We start from the raw sequence: 20,739 nt of genomic DNA on the forward strand, positions 1-20,739 counted from the left end.
CTGGTTATTGTCAAACTTGGAGAAAACTGTATGAAAAATTATGAAAGTATTCTTCACGGTATGCTGTTGCTACCCCCTTGTGGCTTCTCATGAAGTACTGCAGATGCTGTGGAAACTTCCCAGCTGTGCTACCTAAGCTGCTGTGTCAGCGTTCACAGCCTACGAAACACAGTACTTCAGTGACATTAGTTGCACCTTAATTTCTAAATTATAATGTAGCAAAAGGCTCTGACGTTATCTGAGTTACCTCAAAGTCATGTGTTCAAATTCCATTTTATTAAGGAACCATCGCTTTTTGCTGTTGCTAAATTACTGGAAACAGGACTAGTTAACATGCACAGGATTGAGATTCTTTGGAGACCTCTGACTGGTCATCTTCTGGAGGTAACTAATTGCTTTTATCAGTTGTAGTAGAACTTAGTTTGTATTAATAAAGATCTTGTGGAAATGCATTTTTTAAAGTGTAATTTTAAAAAATAATCTAAATTGTAGTTACATGTTTTGGTTTATGCACTTTGTTTTTGCAACTTGAATGCATCACAATTTGAATTTAAAAGTGAATTTACATATTTAAATTCCAATATTTTAATATCTCTTATTGACTTTGTCTTCATGGTGCCATCAGTCTTTACACATTTTAAACATGGCAGTGTTTAAAATGATTGATTTGTTATACTTCATATATGCCTTATAATTAAGGTAACACAAACAGGTTTGACTTTGGATTCACATAGTACAAATATCTAGGAAGATTTTAATATGTGTTTTTGTGTCCTTATCAGATAGATTGAAAGATTGAAGCCATTAGATTTACTAATAAAGAGTTTGTTTGTTTTAAAAATGTTTAAGCTAACATTTTGAATGGTCTCTTTAACAGAATACTGTACAAATATAAAATAGGTGTCATAATCCTATTTCAATTTCTTAAGTATTTTAACTTCAACATGAAAAATATGCTCCATCAAGGAAAAAAAAAAATCTTAAATTTTTAATTTGAAACTAAAAACAGGTGATGGAAGGTAATTGTAAAGTTTTAATTCTCTGCACAGATATGTGAAGAGTGAAATGCAAGAACAGGGTTTGATTTAAAGTGGGTAAAGGAGAAACTTTATGGAAAATGAGGAAGAGAAGCTATCAGACACTTCCTTAGAACCAGTGCAATATTTCAAACAGTATTAAGGATTGGCCATATCTAACCTTATTTATGGAGATAATCTCCCCATAATCTTTTATCTAGGAGAAGAAATTTGGATACTTAGGAGTTTAAAGACTTAAAGCACAGGCATCTCTTTCTCTTGTCTTTTTTTCCCCTCCAAGACAATAAGGTTCACCATCCACATGTTGAGACTCTGTGTTTTCATCTAGTAAGCAGTCTGTTTCAGTGTGTTATCCATTGTGGGTATTTACCACTGTTTTGTAGGAAATACACAGTCTATTCCAATTTCTTTTAAAGTACTGCCTTATTTCCTTTTAAACCTCAGTTGTCGAGGTACAATAAGGAAGGAGAAAACACCAGCTGCAAATTCAGTTAAACACAACCTGAGGGAAGAATTCGTTCCCTGTCTCTGGAACTGATTATCTGGTCACATTCAGAGCATCATGAAGTAGTTCAAATTCTTTCTTTTTTTATATAAGGTAACAAAAATATAAGTAATTCAGGAGAGTAGCTGTTTCTTGTCTGCATTTTTTAACATTAAGCTATCTCTTCTGCATTGTCCTCCTTTTCAGTTTGGCTAGTGGCTGGTAAGGGAATGGTCGGTCCACCAACCAAAACCGTCAGCCTTCCTTATGATCCTGTCTTGGACTTTGATTCTGGATTCTCACACCATCTGAGCTAGGGCTGGAAGGGTGGGTGGAAATAATTTTGTAGAGGTCAATGAAACTGTAGACTTATTTGTTTGAGGGTAATGTATCAGATATGGGAGTACAGTTCATACTAGCTATCTATGCAATGGATTTGCACAATGTTCTTAATTTTTCTGTTCTAAAGAAAAGCAATTAGCAAAACTATTAGGTTTAGATAATTAGGAGACAAAGAAATGAAGACACACATTTGAAACTTAAGCTTGAAGTAGCGTTCGCTATTGTTTTGTCAAGTTTTTGAAATAATGGAGTTTAAGGCTTATTTTACATTCACGATGTAGTTACGTTTTGTATTTGAGAATATAGAAGAGCAGACACTTTCTGCGTTGGCTACTGTCATGCTTCCTCACTTGATTATGTTAAGCAGTGCGTGAAAGATGAAACTTTGAATTTTATAGCAGCTTAAGACTAAGTTAAACCTGAGAGTTTCAGGCATTCATTGGAGAGTTGTTTGGTGCTTTTTAATCAATCATTATCTGAATTAGCAGTTAGTATATTCATTTTGGAAAATGTATTGGCTTGCACTGCTGTGGTTTTCATTATGTTTCCTTCTGTGTCTTTCACTGCTTCCTATTGCTTCCTTATTCAGAAGGTATGTCTGTCCAAAAGATAAAATTTTTTTACTATTGAACTTAATTTTATCATATAGAGATTTATTGCGTTGTTTTAAAAAAAATAATATTGTATGTAAATTCTAATAGAATTAAAATATCACATTTTTAATATATTACATATATTCAGATCTTGATTAAATAAAAGTGACTTTAAAGAAGACATTGCTGTGTTTTCAGGTCTGTCAGCATCCAAACTCCAGAATGAGAGAATGGGGAGCAGAAGCTTTAACTTCTCTCATTAAAGCGGGACTGACATTCAGCCATGATCCTCCATTATCTCAAAATCAGGTAAAGTAAGTTTAAGAGCAGCTGCTTTCCTCCTTTTCTGGAACTTAAAATGAAGATGAAATAAATATCTCCCCTAGAGGAAGTTTTCTGCAGTTCAATGAATAGGAGGCATTCATAAAGCAACTCTACTGTTGAGTTTATAAAGCCTACAGCTGTAACATGCAGAAGTAACTATTGAGAATCACCTCATGCATTCTAATGAACTACCCTCCTTCCTTTTTCAAATGCATAATGAAGAGTGGTGATGCTTGTGTATTATGCCCATTTGTTAGAACAAATTATGGATCACCCTCATGAGTGCAAAACAATTCCAGAATGTTTAGAAATATATATGTGATGTGGTGGCAGGTAAAAAATATATTGCCTAACCTTCTAAATCACAGCTATTCAATCCATTATTAATAAAACATTCTAATATTTTTACTGAGGTTCAGTGGATAGTTTTTTCAAGGTCTCTTTAGTAGGAAGCTGAGTCTAGCCCTGCTAGGTGAGTGTGAAGTTGCATGATGGTTTTTATGTGACAGCATGCTGTAGCTACTTCCTGAGGGACCTGGAGAACAGGTGGGGGGGAAAAAAACCCGAAAAAATGTTAATTTCCTGCTGAGATCCTTTATAAACACTTTTTTAGAAAGGCTGGTCTGACACTGAATTTGAGCATTTAATGAATGAAGTACTGAATTCATTTAATGAATCTTCAATTGGTACTGTATGTTTTTACTTATTATACACAAAAATAAATAAGGATCAGTTAAATTTTCGCATCCTTAATATGCTTTATTATTTACTTTTAGAGACTGCAGTTGCTTTTATTGAATCCACTAAAGGAACTATCAAACATTAGTCATCCTGATATCAGGATCAAGCAGTTGGAGTGTGTGCTACAGATTTTGCAAAGTCAGGGTGACAGCTTAGGACCTGGTTGGCCATTGGTGCTTGGAGTCATGGGGGCAATCCGAAGTGATCAGGGGTAAGTGGTGGAAATAAAATTTTAAAATCATATAAGATAAGAGCAGTAGAAAGAATTCTTCTTTTATTTTCTTTCTTTAATAACCATTTCAATAATAGCCATAATTTTCATTGTCATTTTTAGCTTATGAACAATTTTACTCAACAAAAATACAGTTTTTATTTTTTCCTGTAGCACACTTTTATTTTACTGAATTTATCTTTCAGAAGACCAGACTATTGTTCCACTCTACCCTCTCCTGTGCTCAGCATGCAGTATACACTGAGGAGTACTCCTTGTGCCAATTCATTTGATCTTAACTATCTGCTGGACACACCTCTGGTGCTTGCAGATAATTCTGCGAGACTTAGCTGTTGCTCACAGTTCCTCTGTTGTTTCTTTTTCTTCTTAAATCTTTGGCTAGTCTCTAGTGCGTGTCATCTTCTAAATACTCTTTTTGTTGAAGCCTTCCTCCCTAAATGGCTGCTGGTAGCACAAGGATGGAAGATTATTTACTTGCTGTGGGTGAATCCCTTGACTGACAAACACAGCTGACTGTTGCCAGCAGAGGGGGAATGTTACTGGACTGGTCCTCTTGCCCACAAGGGAAAGTGAGAGGTGAAGTTGCAAGGAGTTTTTTTGAAATAAGCAGTGAAATGAACATCTGGCCCTGGAACTGTAAGCTCCAAGAACTATACCCACACACTTAGACCATATTATTCCTTCTTTAGTGCTCATCAAGACTAGCACCAGCATAGGTCAGCAAATAACTCTGGTATCAAAGAATTCACCTTGGCGTATCTCTCCTTTCTCCCCACCTTAGCTTCTGTCTTCTGGCCATATGAAGACCTCCTAAAGCCCTTTCAAATGCTTGAAGGATTTTGCTCTCATACCAATATTGCTTGCTCTGGCAGTAGTACTCACCAAAATCGCTAAGGATGTTGACATTCTTGGTTGTGAGCATCCTCTCTTTGGTAACCATGCTTCCTTTGGTACCTGCTGTTTCCACACTTGATGCAGTGTGTTATGTGGTTCCTACATGTGTTTTGATTTTCACTGTAGTTGTTGATGGATGAGAACCAACATAGATTCCTTCTCAAGACAGTCTTCAGATCCTTTTACATCTTAAACCCATACCTCATGGGCAGATATCTCAAGATGTTACTAAGATCTTGTGTTATATCTTAGTCTCCTCATACACAGCATATAGAATAATTACTTCTCTTCAGCTACATAGCACTGTTTGCCCACATCATATTGACTACAGTAGGAAAAAAAATGAAGCAACCCTCCTTTGCCTTGGGAAACAACTGAATTTCTTGCCTCACTTATAGCTATGAGCACAAGATGCGGGCACTATTATAATACTTTATATTTAAACTTATTGACCATGAGACTTTCTTCACAAGTGTCTTCCCTCTGGTCAGTGAACATCCTGGATTCCAGGACAGAAATCCACTTACCTTCTAGGAGAACTTCTTGCCAGGCTTCTGTAAATACAGAAGATGCTATTTTGAGAGCCAGTGATACATTGGTCACTTCTTGATTGTATGGTACTAGCCTGCCAAACAAAAGGAAGTCTTTCTTTGAAGAATTTTTCAATGGGATGCCCCTGTTTATTTTAAGGATGGATAAAGCCCTATATGATCTTAAGTTTTTAAGCTAAGCTTAAGTTTCTTGCATTTATATTTACCTTTTTGGTGGCCACCTATAACATTAAGGACAATTTTACCTTTTGAAGAGCTGTATTGCTGTTGCCACTTGCATGAAGGACTTTGAAACCTTTCTCCAAACACATAATAGTGTGGGACATTAATTGGGAAATGAACTGTTTTGAATTTGTTCTAGTGGCCTCACATTTGAAGATTAGAAAGAGAGGTTGCTTTCCCATTAACTCAGCTCTTCAAAATGAGTACTGTAACTATACTTCCATTTCCTGCCTCCTTCCCTTCTCTCTTAGAGTCCTTGAAGGTCACGTACCTCTGGAACTTCATAGTGATCAGGGAACTGCAGCAGTTTTGGGTGTGTTTCACTTTATAGACTTCTGTAACGAATATGGGGAAAAGTAGTGTGTGAGCGTTTCCTCCATGAGTATAGAAATGATAAATCCTTTGATCTTATGTGGTAGGATGGATGTCTCTCTGCAGATTGCATCATATTAGAGAATTATTAGTTATACTGTTATTGTCCATATGAAGTTTCTTGTGCGTTCCTCTGGCTTCCATATCATGTTGGCTGTTACGATACAGTGGAAATTGCCCACCTATGATTTTCATTTTGAATTGGAAAAATCATTATTTTATTTAGGATTCTGAAATATGTAACTGACATAGCTGTATTCTGAATTTTTTCCTGGGATATATATTCTGAAGGACACTAAGTGTCTGTATGACAAACCTTTGGAATTTTTTCTTTTGTACATTAAACATTAAGCATTAAAAAAAACCCCTGTAGTGAAATTTAAATGCAGCTTCCCTATTTTGTATTATCTACACTCCACAACTCCTTTTGATTCCTTCATTTTGTCTCTCACTAAGCAAGGTTTTAGTTATAGATGACGTTGCTGCTTCCGAGAGCTCCTTCTCACAAACCTTTTCCATACTACATTTTTATTTTATGTTTGTATTCAGAATTTAATTCTGAAGGCAAAGTATTTATTAAAGATCTATGTAATGGTAGATATTTTGAAAAGATTTTGTCTAACATAATATAGTATTGAAGCAAGTAAGACTACCATTATGTTCGCATGCATCTTCCCTAATAAATAAAAATACATTTTGCCCACCTGTTTGGCATACTATAAGGAATTTGTAACTGCTGATACAATAAATTGTTCGGAACAGTTTCTTGTATGTCTTACTCTTTGGAAGGTTATCATGCTCAAACTTAAGCTTTGTTTTGTCCATTGTGGTTTTTTTAGAATGTTTTGGCTGACACATTTGAACTAACAAGTCCTAGAACTCTAGAACAGAGAGTGGAGTTTACTATATAAAACTGGCTGAGGACCACTGGAGAGTCTAAAATTCAACTTCACTAGCTAGTTAACATGGACTAAAATATTTCATCAGAATTTGAAGCTTCAACTTAATGTTATATCTCAAAAAGCTCTCTAGTTGAAACATTTAAAATGTTGCAAATTAATCTCAAAAACATTAAATTTTTTTTTCTTTTTTTTTAATAATGCTGTCTCCTGAGGTATTGTATTCAAAACATTCTTGTGCTCTTGAAGAAATTTGAAATGAGTGTGTCTGTATGTGTTTTGTTTTTTGTTTTGTTTTTTTAAGAGAGTCCTTAATACGGACTGCATTCCAGTGTCTTCAGTTGGTTGTGACAGACTTTCTTCCAACAATGCCATGTACTTGTCTACAGATAGTTGTTGAAGTTGCAGGAAGTTTTGGACTTCACAATCAAGAGCTAAATATTAGCTTAACTTCAATTGGTTTGTTGGTGAGTTTTATATTAACCTAGAGTGATGTTGCTTCTGGCTTTCATTTTCTTTTCTTTCTTTCTTTCTTTTTTTTTTTTTTTTTTAATGAAAATTAATCTGTAGGCAATTCTACAAATGAAAGCCAAAACCTATTTTTTGAGTTCTTACTGAAGTCCCATGCTGTCATTTGGAATCATATGTAAATTGAGTGGGCACAATTTATCTTTAATCTGCATGATTCCAGGGTTAAGTAAAGAAATAGTATTGTGTTGTAGCCATGTTCATCAGTATCTTATTTTTAATACATTGTTTCCCTTTCTAGTACTTCACATATAACTGGGGCCTAAAAGCTCATGCTAAGAAAAATACTTTCTGCACCTTGCAGTATTTATGTGCTGATTGTCTTCCATCAGTGTAGGGAAATTAATATCGTGATGTACTTCACAAAATACTTTTAAATGTGAAAATAAGAAACAATTTATTTCATGATCATTAAGAGCATTATAATATTTTTATTGTACAACAGCATATGTCTTATTTATTTTGTAGTGGAATATTTCAGATTATTTTTTCCAAAGAGGTGAAATAATTGAAAAGGAGCTAAACAAGGAAGAAGCAGTGTTGCAGAAACAGGCAGAAGAAAAGGGGGTAATGCTGAATAGACCTTTTCATCCTGCACCACCATTTGACTGTCTTTGGTTATGCCTATATGCCAAACTTGGAGAACTGTGTGTGGATCCCCGACCTGCAGTTAGAAAGAGTGCTGGGCAGACATTGTTTTCTACAATTGGTGCTCACGGAACTTTGTTGCAACATTCAACATGGCATACAGTAATATGGAAGGTATGATGTGTAAGCTTCCACTGAAGGTTTTTTTAAATTGCATTCATGTTTTGGTAACCATTGACATGCTATTTTAATATCAGTTAACTAGTTAATTAAGACTTTTTAAAGATAAGATATGGTGGCAGAAGTCTGATACCATCTTTTGGGGTTTTTTCTTTTTCATGCGTTCTTTTCTCTGGCCCTTAAAGCCTCTTATGAAATGTAATTTTTGTCTCTTGACCGTTTCTTTCTTAGTCAGGAGTTGTATAAAAAGTCTGCTCCCTTCCTATGAAGATGAATGACCCCTTTCTTTGTGTGAAAATATGGTGATGATTGAGGGTCATGTGATTGGATTGATCTGATATTAGACTGAGCTTTACTTTGCACTCTGTTTTGGCTCTTATTTGAGAGGGTCTGTCAAATGCCTTGTTCTAGATCACAGTCATGTTGGTTGTGCCTTACAGAAAAAGTCAGGCTGTAGTTGAGTCTGTTGCCTGTTGTATCTGTGAGGTACCTGAGATCCATTGGTTTTAGCCTTCTGTTAGTGCTAACACTGTTCTCAGTTGTTTTGATCATGCTGTTTCTAACCCTTCTCAAGTGAACATCAGTTGGCTGATTCTTATTCTTAGCAGTTGCAGACACTGTTTAGAATAAGGGAATTCCCAAAGTGACACAGTGACAGAAAGGATAATGGAAAAATCACTATTTTTTGTCATTTTACCATGAATACAACTATGTTATTTGAAAAGTTGCTTTCTTTCCCTTTTTCTGACTCTTACAGGTTTTATTTCACCTGTTGGATAGGGTTCGAGAATCTTCTACCACAGCTGACAAAGAGAAGATTGAATCAGGAGGAGGCAACATTCTCATCCATCATTCAAGGGATACAGCTGAGAAACAGTGGGCTGAGACATGGGTATTAACACTGGCTGGAGTTGCAAGAATATTTAACACCAGGAGATACTTATTGCAGCCGTTAGGTAAAATTTATAGTTTAAAGTTATTGAAAGATACACTAATAAACTTGCTGCTTTTCTATATTTTTTCAGTTAAAGTACTGGGCAAGAATCTTAATCTTAGCTTAAAAGTGTGTTCTGTTGTGTCTCACCTCAAATGTGATGAAAATTATGGAGTTTTTAATTCATGCTCCTTAGAGCCAAAAATTGTAAGTACCAATTTCATCTTCCGTATCACAGTATTTGAGATTAAATCTCACTAGTCACGATTCTGGGTGCCAAATAGCTTTAATTTATAGTAGCCTGATAATAATAATAATTTTTCTGTTCTTTCGGTTGTCAGAACATATTTTTCCTCTTGTCTTTCTAAGGTTATGCAACACTTGCCTAGAACTCTTCCGTGGCATCAGTGTGTCATGTTTAACAGTGCTCTTACAATGTAAAGAGAACTCACTTGTAAAGTCAGTGAAGTATTTAGCATAGACAAGAAGAAAGGGAATTTTTTAATTAAAAGATTGGACTTTTTATGACGTGAAAGATGTTGAGATTATCCACTATTTCAAGTGATTCTTTTTCTCCCCTCATGATACTCCTCCACTGTTTGTCTTGTACAGAGATGTCAGTTTGCGTTACTTTACTGTTGTCCCTAATGTAGCTAACTGAAGTGAGTTCCCCTTTTCTTCTTCTTCCTTAAAATCTTACCTTTCCCATTTTCAGGTTTTTTTATTTTTCTTCTGTAAGTCCATGGTATCTTTATTTCTTTCTCTTCCTTTTTCTCAGGCTCTGATTTTTCCCTATTTATTTTTTGCTTTCTCCTTACAGAAATTAAACATTAGGTCATTTACCAAGCTATTGTAAAATATAAAATATTACTACATACAATTGAACAATGTAACTGTATTGAACTAGGTGATATAATTCAGCATTCATGCCTGTTTTGTACAGAAAAAATGTTTCAGTTTAGACTTCTAAACAGAGATATTCTGATATAATTTCAAAACAGCTTTCATTTCTAGTCTGGTTAACTAGTATTACTTATACATTACTTTCAAAAATAAAAATGTGATACAAAGAATGTATAGCTTGCACAGAAAATTCCTCATTACATTAATATACCTTCACCATCCCATAGTATGCAATTAATGTATATAATTAGAAATAAGTTGTGTTTTATTTAATTTTATTTATTTGTGATACAGATATCAACATATTAATAGCTATCAAGAGTATTGGTCATTTGCAGAAATGTAGTAGGTTTTAAACTGTATTAAACTTGAGTTAAAACTGAATTAAAAAATTAAAACATTACAGGGCTATTTTAATTATTCAAATCCAGTAATTAGTAACATAGAAAATTGAAGGTTAATGCTAAATTTAATGAAAAACTCAAACTCCAAAAATGAAATCTTTCTCCATAGTACCAGAGCATTTTAAAATCAATTCTTTATAAATGCATATATAGATTATATATAGAGATTTGACCTTTAGCCTATAGATTTGACCCTTAATTTCTTGTGTGTTCTTAACACTTTTTGAAATCAACAGGCATCTGGTATGTATAAGAAGAAATCTGTTTCACTATCCTGAATAAAGAAAATGTATTTTTCTGGTATGGGATGTGGTATTGTGATTTTTTTTTTTTTTTCATAGCAAATTAGACATAAACATTGATATATTGTTTCATTCTTCATATTTGTGTGTTTCTCTGTCACATTCATTCTTTCTGGTTACAGTTGAACTGATATATTCTGAAAGTCATTCAAGCCATCGCCGAACCTCATGAAATTTCTCTGTATAAGAGTAACAAGTACATAAACAGCCTTTTAGAGTCAGGGTGGGTGGGAGGGGGAATAGGAAGCCAGTTCCAAGTTGATTTTTTTTTTTTTCCCCTCTCTCTTTCTTTTAAATAGGAGACTTTTCCCAAGCCTGGGATGTTCTTCTTGATCACATCCAATCAGCAGCACTGAGCAAAAATAATGAAGTTTCCTTGGCTGCTCTGAAAAGCTTCCAGGAGATCTTACAAATTGTTTCTCCTGTCCGAGACTCAGAGAAGCCTGACACACCACCTGCTATCAATGTTTCTGTACCTGTGGTGGTAGGGACAACAACTGCCACTAGTCTTGGCAGATCATTCATGAGAACTGACTCCATAGGAGAAAGAATAGGAAGATACAATGGATCTGAAACACCTGTAATAACAGATGAGATTGAAGATTTGAATCTTTGGTGGGCAGCCTGGAACAGCTGGTATAGGATTGGTTCAGAAAGTACAAGGCCTCCAATTACTTGTGATAAATTGACTTTCATTCCCAGCCAGCCTTTTCTTACAGCTTTAATTCAAATATTCCCAGCTCTTTACCAACACATCAAAACTGGTTTCAGCATGGATGATCTCCAAAAGCTGGGTGTCATTTTGCACGGTGCTGTTTCAGTTCCAATCAGTTCTGATGCTTCCCCTTTCATCCTTCCATCTTACACTGAAGCAGTTTTGACAAGTTTACAGGAAGCAGTGCTTACAGCTTTAGATGTTTTACAAAAGGTAATAATGTGACTTCAAATGCGTGGTGAAAGGGAAACTACACTGTGTCTCAAGTCTTCTTCTCAGAACTATAGTGTGGTGACTTAAACATGAATTTTTAAATTATTTATAATTGCACAGCGTACTGTATTAGAATAATCCAATCACCATTCCTGGTGCAACCCCGGTGCTCTGCATTGAAAGGAATGGTGTAATCTTTATGAAATGCACTTTTGCTTGATTGCAGAAATACCTTAAGTGTAGTGCTGTGTGTGTAGCTATTTACTTGTCTATCTAATATTACAGTATTGTACTATTATGAGGGTCCGTACACAGCGTTGGGGGAATAGTGCCCCAAACAGTATTCCTTATGTTGCCCAGGTACTGCCATAAACAAAGTCTAGAAGAACAGTGATCATGAGAACTTTGAGTTCATGCAAAACATAACATATAAAAAGGTCTCTGGCAGACCACCTGCCTTCTTGCCTCTTGTTAATCAGGTGTTTAAGGAAAATGCTGCATCTCTGCTCAAGAAATTCTTCCTATAGAACTCATCCTCAAAGGGCACCCTTCATGCAAGTGAATCTGTAAACAACAAATTAGGGTGCCCTTTTTCTGGATAGTTAAAAAAAGAAAAAAGGTATTGCTTCTTTCTTTCTGGAGTTGTAAAACATCTCCTTGCAAAATACATTGTTAATTCAGAAAACTTATTTATTCAAAAGAAGCAAACTTGATAATGAATGAGATCATGCATTTATATTAAGCACTACTTTAAAAACAAACAAACTCCCAAACCCCCAAAAAAGTGACTTGGGAAATGCCAGAATTAAAACTGTCCATGTGACCTGACTTCATTCCCTTTGGGCTTTCATGTTATGGCTACTTTGCTTAACTATGTGGTCATACCTTTTTTTTTTTTTTTTTCCCTTCCCCCTCTCAGGCAGGCTCCTGCCTCATTTAGCTCATAGAACGCATGGTGCCTACTTAATAATCAGCAATTTAGCATCTTGGGGTTTTTTTGCTTAGTGTGGGTTGACTTATCTCATACTTATTTAAACCCCACAAGCAAGGCAGACTCATTATTTTGCAGTCATTCCTTTAGTTTAACAAATGAGTTTAACAAATATTCATGAATGTATTTTGAGAACAGAGATAAAAGATTAGAAGGTGGTATTAAATCTCAGTTTTGTATGTGGGGATATAAATAACATGAAGTTTTAACACCAATCATATCCACTAAATTTTTGTCTTTTTCCAGTCAGACTTGACCCTTTTGTACCTTTCCCTTTCCAGCAGCTCAGCCTTGCCCAAGTCCTGTTTTCCCCACTTAATCACTCCATATATTTATCTCTCAGATTTTTCTGTTTCTTTGCAGGTCTCCTTATCCAGATGTTCTTAGCTCCCAAAGGCTGCAGGCATTAGTGCTTTTCAAAGAAGGGGTTACCAGAGTTTTTAACATGAGGAAAAACTGCATATTTTTTATACTCTTGTTCTCGTCAAGATGTTAAATGGTTTTAGCTGAAGTTTTCTTAAACAATAACAAAAGCAATAACTCAACAGAGCAACAGAGACATCCCCCCTTCCCCTCTCCCAATCAAAATGGTTAGCATAGAAGTCACAAGCCTTTGCAAATACAGACTTAAATAGGAAGCCTTAGGTACCTCAATTTATACAGTACCTCCCACCCCATCTATAGTTATATTACTAACAGGACAGCACTGAAGTCACTAAAAAAATAAGTTAAAGTATATTTGGACACAGTAAGTTCTGTGAAGTTGCACGATCACTCCTCTTAGCTATAATACACAGTACAATTCACATGATAAGGCAGCCAGCCAATGCTGATGTGGAGCAAAGGCCATCTGTCAGATGGTTTTGCTGGAGGCCACAGTATCTTCTTCCTCTGTTGAAATGAATTAATACTCTCAGGAGTACACACAGAAGCTAGTGGAACAGTTAAAGAAGAGTATGTAAATACTTGCTACCTTCTTTTAAACAAATGTTTCTTACATGTTTGCATTGCAGGATCAGATTAAGTTTTGTTCATTGCTGATACAGGAAGGTTTGGGTCAGTTCTGGTTTTCTAAGAAGTTCTGGAACACCCATGTAATTGGAATAGCATGAAAAAACCCTGACATTTTTAAGACTGAGCCCCTGAATGGTTTAATAAAGAGATTTTATGATGTGATTGCACTAGCAAAGAACATTGCAACTTGAGAACATAGGACTGGAAGGGGAACCTAGGTTCTCCTTTCAGACTTCCATGTGTTGAGCCCATTTTACACCCTTTGTTTTGTTCTTAGTTTTCTTTTTATTCCTCATTAGAACTTGTTTTCCAGTCTTTCATTGCTGTAGTGTAAGTGCCTGCTTCATCACTGTAGCTCAGCTACGGCTTGTTCTCAAGCCCAGATTCTCTGATCATTTTCACTGCCTCTCTCCATTGACTCTGGGTCAACTCTACAGTGAGCCAGCTGGCTCATCAGACAGAGGAACACAGATACATACTTGGGGATCAGATACATCTGAATTCTGCCTCTGCAGGCAGTATGGATACAAACCTCTTGAGATATGAGTGTGGTAAACTCAAGGCCATACCTACATACACTGGCAGAGATGGTAGAGAATTTGCTATGGAGAGCTGTAAAAAAAAAAACCAAACCAGTAGTCCATGACAATAGTTGCACTGGGAGTTGTTAGATAAATATGAACTATTAAAAAATGTGAAGGTTAGTACCGGAATGCTTTCAAGCATAAATTTCTGAAACTGAAGTACTGTATCAATTTTTACAACAAACAACGATCTGCAGAGTATTTTATTTTAGGGTTTATTTGTGTTTTGTTGTTGCCTGACCATTCCTTTTTGATTTATACAAGTCTCTTTACTTAAGTATGTAAATAAGTATGTATCTCTTAAAGATACTTTCAACATCCTTTGTCACACACTTTGCTAGGCTATTTTTGAGTTTTTCATATGCTTAGATAAAAGTTACCTTGTGTCAGTCAGAAGCATAAACCTCTTTGAAAATTAATTCTAGCTAGATGAATTTTCAAAACCAAGTGACCTAATCCTTCTTTTTTTTTTAATATTATATGGATAATTTTTAGAGTTGAAAATACCCCAGTAGACTGGATAGAAAACGCTTCTGTTTGTAAAAAAAAATTTTACAAGAGTTTCGTAAAATATGAAGAATAAGAAGCTACTCATGCACAAACTTCAAATAGGAAGTAGTTATTGCTTTTGTTCACCAGTACAGAAAAAGTAGCGTCTGAAATTGTTCCACTGATGCTGAAATGAATAATAATAACAATAATAAAAATCTAACAATGTGGAGTGAATGGCAAATGTATTTTGAAGTTTTGCCATTTATAGATGTTAAGATATTTTCTGTGGGTAATGTAAGTTGCATCTGTGCAAGTAAGTTGCATCTGTACAAAAGCTCTCCAGGGGGTTGTGGATGCTCTCTTTCTCTTTCTAATCCATGTGTTGGTACATAAAATCATTTATTATACCTTTTCTAATAGATATGTAATCTTGCATTAACCTGTTAAAATTTAGTGCAGTTAAAATTTTAGTGCAGCAGCATATCAGCTGAAATTGTTTTACATGGTGTTGAATACTTTTAGATCACCAATTAACCTTTTAGTCTTCTGCCACACAGGTGAGTATCTAGCATCAAAGCATCTTTTTCAGAGTTCAGTACAGTCGTGAACTTGAGCACCAGAAAAGGAGTATGGCTTTTTAGGAGTGCTGCGCTATATTCGTAACGTTGATGAAGCTTTTTGAGTGTTAGACATGCATTTTGAATTGCAGGAAGCTGAGGGAAAGGCCATTGAGGATTCATGGGGTGCTCTGCTGCAGGTTGTAGATTGCCTGAAGGTGCAGCTAGGTTTTAGGGTGATCTAGTGATGACAATGCCTGTAGGCCCTTGGCTCGCTCCCTCTTATGGCTGGGGACTCGGGATATTTGCTAGCCCATCGACTGCCAAAGCTCATGACACAGCCCCAGCATGGAGTCTGCACTCAAACAGCTTCGGAGCTGTGGGCACCTTGAGTGAGCTCAGCCACAACTCATCGTGGATGATCTGTGGTTAATGAAAAAGGGATTTGATTCCTCCCCAGAGAAAAATGACAGTACAAGCACAAGGTCTTTTTGCGGAGCAATAAATAGACTGTTTCTTGAAGCTCTGAGAGGAGAGACTGTGGGAGGAAAAGCAAGACATTTAAAATGACAGAAAATAATTGGAGTAACTTCACAGAATCATTGTATCTGGCTTTGAAAATACATGTCCCAAGATTGCCTTGGGATTTGTATTGCAGCAGGAAATCATTAGCCTATGACAACATGATATTTCACTGACATCATCTAAGTACACTCTTCCTGAAATGTTTTCCATTTTAAAGCAAGATTATGAGTTTCAGCTATACCAAAAATCATATCATTCTCATTTTATTTATGTTGCTTTCTGTAGGACACAATTTTAAATACTTATGAAAATCTTGTATGAATTACTTCTGAGATTTAAATGTTCCTTGAAGTAGAACTTAAAGAAGATGTGGCTGAGATCAACAGACAAGACATATATAAGACTTTGCTTTGACATGACAGCAAAATATGAGTTTGTAAAGAAAAGATATCTTTTATTGGACAAAATGATATAGCTGTATTTACTAAACTATATATGCCCAGGTATCTTGCCACTTAATTCACTTTAACAAAAAACCAAAACTTAGTTTCCTTAAACTGTTAGAACTATACACTGTCTATACAGCATGACTGTACAGCATGACTCTTGCATAGTCTTACATGGGAATTTTTCTTTAGGAGCTTCTTGCACTGATGCAGATTTTTGAATGCGAAGCTCAAGATAAATATTAAGCTTCTGTATTTTCTTTTGGTATAGGCTATATGTGTGGGCTCAGAAAGTATGCAGATAATGTATCCTGCAATCTTCGACCAGCTGTTGGCCTTTGTAGAGTTTTCCTGCAAGCCTCCACAGTATGGACAGCTGGAAACAAAGCACATTGCAAATGCAAAGTATAATCAGGTAATTAATTAGAAATCTCTTTTGTTTCACTTGGCTGGTGAACCCAATTCAGCTTCAGATACAGGTTGTTTAGCAAGATGCATTTATTCCATCTGTAAAAACTTCACTGTGCATGTTGAGTAATAAGTTAATTTATTAGTATTTTTTACATGCTTTTGTCATCTTCGTTTGCTCCCTTTGAATTCTACCTTGCTTTTATACTTTGTATTCCTCCGTGTAGGAAGGTCTGAATTTGTTCACTGAGTTAATCTAAAATAATTTGTCCTACATGTGATACCAAATTTAATAGAAAGACACCATAATTTTGAATGGAGAAAATTCCCTCAAGCTGCAAATTTTTGAATTGCACGTGCTGTAGAGAAATGGGACATTCAATAATTCTTTTTATCTGTGTACTCTGCTGTTCACTAAGCATGAGCGTCTGATTCACTGTAATCGAAGAGGTAACTATTATGTATGTATTAATTCTTCTTATTCTATTTGTCCTGCAACACAATGGAATCACACTAGATACAACTATTTGCACCGGTGAGTTAAATTTCCTTAAAGATTGTCCTAATGTAGTTGTCTTGCCTAGACTGCAACACTTCTCCTACTTAAATGTACTTTACTTCAACGTAGAGTACATTTTCATAGTCAGACTACGTTGTATTTGCAGTTTTGTTGCTTGGACCATATTCTTAGCAAACCTTGCATGCATTAAACTGAGAGTTCAATGCAAAACATACGTTTTCTGTTCCTTAATTAATATGTTTTCACATATACTTCAGTAATTCACTAATTTCTTTTCCTAGGCGGAATGGGTAGCATTGAATTACGTACCATTTGCTGAGAGATCATTGGAAGTTGTTGTGGACTTATACCAAAAGACAGCTTGCCATAAAGCTGTAGTAACAGAGAAAGTTCTTCAGAACATTATTAAGGTACAAGTTTGTCCTGTGTATGCTCTGAATTTAATGAGCTTATATTGAAAATCATGAGTTTTATTTGAGCTAGTGTTGATAAACACTTTCTGGGAAGCTTAAAGCTTTAGTAAATAAATTGATATTTTATGAAGATGAGCAGCAGATAGTAATTTCTTTTGAAGTTGCAAGGCTATTGATTAGGCTATATGTATTGTTCTTTAGCTGGATAACGTCAGCATCAGTATTTCAGTGTTAGTATAAAAATTAACAAATGTGTAGGCCACAAAATATTAATCTTTGAAAGTACTATGCACCTGAATCTGATAAGCAGGCCTTTCAGTAAATAGGGCATTGAAGGCCAAAGACCAATTTCTGTAGCCTGTCATATATACTTTGGGGACGTGTGCTCTAGCTATTACTTTTGATTTGCTTTTAATGACTTTTTGTGTCATTGATGTAGCTATGAAATGTTACGGGCGCACAAATGTGCCTTTAAAGTAAAATTGCCAAACTCTTAACTTTTTTTGACCTTGTTTCCATTTTGGCAAATAACTTTGGTAAATAACAGAAGTAGTAGTAAATTTCTGGAAAAAAATGTGTGCGACCTAGGTTTGTTTGTAATGACTTGGCTGACATCAGGCTGTTCCTGTAGAGAAATTTAGAAACCTGAATGTGTTTAAAATATGGTATTATTTACCATTATGTTATATGGTATTATTTGGAATATGTTATGAATTAAATATTTGCATCTCAACATTAATGCAGTTGTTTTCCACTTCTGTTTTAATGGGATTAGTGAAACTGATCTAAACACCACTTTTCTTTAACATTCACAGTTGATAATAATGTGATCTATTGCAGTGGATGAAAATGGTTTTTAAATGATTTTTCATGTCTCTAAAGCCCATGTTGATGTTGGAATTAGATTTGACCCCTATGAACAATAGCAGCAGAAGAAAATATTCTGTTTATCTCTAGGATTAGATCCTAGCTCTCATAATTTTTGGCAATAGAGAGTTAATTACAATTGACTCACTCTTGAGAGCAACAAGTGAGTCTTTCCTCCCTTTGCTTTCCTCAAATCAGATTTCACTAAAAGCATTGGGGGCATCAGCAATGACCAGGTGTCTTGCAGTGGTTATGTATACAGTTTTACTTGTGCATATTAGGAAGAGTTTAATGAGGCTTTTTTTCTTTACTGTGGAAGCACTTGGGATACCTTTCTAGGAACGAGACTAAACTCTCCAGAATACACTCATGATAACGAACTGCCTGCAATCTGTTACTTGTTAGGAAAGCTCATTTTTCAGGCTTAGCAGAAATGGTGGATGGCAATACAGAAAAAGAAAATTAGTATGTAATTTCATAGTGTAATTGGTAATGGATCAACTCTGACTTCTAACCTTGTACTTGGCAACAGACCTGTGCTTTAGCCAGCTGGTATATGGTAAATGATCTTTATATTTTTAAAAGAGCATCTCATATACCAGCAGAAAAGGTAGATCTGCCAAGATCTTCTGCAGAAACCAGTTGTATTCTTAGATTTGTCTGAGCAACTATGAATTTTGTTTTAACTTTCATTTTGCAGACACTAAGAATACCTCTTAGTCTGAAATATTCCTGCCCTTCTGAAAGCACATGGAAGCTAGCTGTTTCCTCTCTTCTCAAAGTTCTCTCTATTGGACTACCTGTTGCAAGGCAGCATGCATCTTCTGGAAAATTTGACAGTATGTGGCCAGAGCTAGCAAATACTTTTGAAGACTTTTTATTCACCAAAAGGTAAACACTTTTTTTTTTTTTCCCCTCCCCCCAAAACTTGAAAATATTTGTAAGTAATTTGTTTACTAAATGTGACAGTAAAGTTCAGTAAAAATAGCCTTATCTTTAGAGATATTTGATATCTGAAAATTATTTTAATGAATGAAGAAAAAAAGGTAACCAGTCTGTCTACTTCAAAAAAGTATACTTTTAGAAAGTAGTAGAAAAAACTTCATTCAAAAGGTGAAATGTCAGAGCAAGAAAGAGCTCAACTGACCTCTGAATACAAGGCATAGCCTTTCTGACCAGGCCAAGGAATTCTGTATGGACTCCCAAGGATGTTTACTGTAGATTTCATAGAGAGTTACTGACGTGTACTCAACTTGTTCCTTTTTTTTTTCACTTTGAACAGACTTTTTTTTTAGTTAAGGTGAACACCATTAACTATATGTATTTCTCTTGAGTTCCATCTTGAAATATTCCACTTACTATGAATTTTGGAAAATTATTTCTTACGTTGCTGTTCACTTAGAAGCCCATAGTTATCTTGCATTTGTTTCTACCCAAGATAAATTGACTGCACCTTAATAATTAACCACGTTTTATTTATAATACTTTGTGAAAAGTGTAGCTAAGTAGTCCGATTTATAACTAGACACACAGGCAGATATATAAGTACATGCATAGTCTCTCAAGAATGGAACACTATAGATGTGGGCATGTTGAGAAATTCCAGAAGTGAAAAATAATAACCATCAGAGACTTAGACAATCTGATCTATTAGTTTGTTCAACCAAAAGAATATATCATTAGGAAGACATGATAGGTCTTCAGAAAATGGCAAAAGATTGCTCCAGAGAAGAATTTTTATTGTCCCTTGAGAATGGGTAAAAATGGATTTCAGTACAGCAAAGATTATCTAGGTTAGACATTAAGGAAACCTTTTACTGTAAGGAAGGTTAGGTATTGTAGAAGATTGCTTAGGAGCGGTATGGAATTTCCATCTTCTGTGAACGTCTGTGAGTAAGCATCTTTTAGGAGTAGTTTAAGTATATCTAATAATGTCTCAGATTAAAGGACAATGTGGAATATGAAAAATTTAATTCCCTGATTTTCTGTGTGTATGCTGATTTCAGTAACAAATTAATCTTTCTTTTTAACAGAAAACGGTAGGGTTGTTCTGTACCGAACACTAATATGCTGTGTATTTGTGTGTGTATAGTTTTCAAACACACAAAAATCAGCAATCAAACACAGCTGTATTTACTAACGATGAATAAATAGCAGCTTGCCCAAAACAGACAAAAAACAAATACCAATGAAACTTAATTTTAGAGACACATCCGTTAGTGAAAATGTTTATAATAATGAATGGTTTTGGAATTTCATCAATAGTGTTATGTGACAATTGAATAAAAAACCTTTCTTTTATTTTTGCGTTTACTTCAAATAAACATTATTAAATAGGAGGACCTTCAAATAAAAAAGCTCATCAAGACTACATAAAAGACACTTTAATCATCCAAGTTTTTGTTTTGATGCTTCACTGTTTCTTTAATTTAAAATACTCTTTGCTTGGTTTCGTTTTCAGCTG

General features: G+C 35.2%; 1 protein-coding gene across 8 annotated transcripts in view; it reads left to right on the forward strand.

Moving 5' to 3' along the window:
• MON2 (MON2 regulator of endosome-to-Golgi trafficking) overlaps window positions 1–20,739 on the forward strand; it is a 121,496-nt gene that overhangs the window by 41,470 nt on the left and 59,287 nt on the right. For 6 of the 8 annotated variants that reach the window (XM_075494725.1, XM_075494776.1, XM_075494762.1 and 3 more), the window contains exons 20-30: window positions 283–384; window positions 2,655–2,765; window positions 3,557–3,732; window positions 6,996–7,158; window positions 7,688–7,981; window positions 8,745–8,943; window positions 10,830–11,458; window positions 16,339–16,482; window positions 16,993–17,010; window positions 17,277–17,405; window positions 18,976–19,166. In XM_075494725.1, coding sequence (XP_075350840.1) covers window positions 283–384; window positions 2,655–2,765; window positions 3,557–3,732; window positions 6,996–7,158; window positions 7,688–7,981; window positions 8,745–8,943; window positions 10,830–11,458; window positions 16,339–16,482; window positions 16,993–17,010; window positions 17,277–17,405; window positions 18,976–19,166 — 2,156 coding nt within the window. The remainder of the gene's footprint in view (window positions 1–282; window positions 385–2,654; window positions 2,766–3,556; window positions 3,733–6,995; window positions 7,159–7,687; window positions 7,982–8,744; window positions 8,944–10,829; window positions 11,459–16,338; window positions 16,483–16,992; window positions 17,011–17,276; window positions 17,406–18,975; window positions 19,167–20,739) is intronic. The other 2 variants (XM_075494733.1, XM_075494783.1) reach the window with 1 other exon arrangement.

This window comes from Mycteria americana, chromosome 1, assembly GCF_035582795.1.
Source record: "Mycteria americana isolate JAX WOST 10 ecotype Jacksonville Zoo and Gardens chromosome 1, USCA_MyAme_1.0, whole genome shotgun sequence".
Lineage (NCBI taxonomy): Eukaryota > Metazoa > Chordata > Aves > Ciconiiformes > Ciconiidae > Mycteria > Mycteria americana.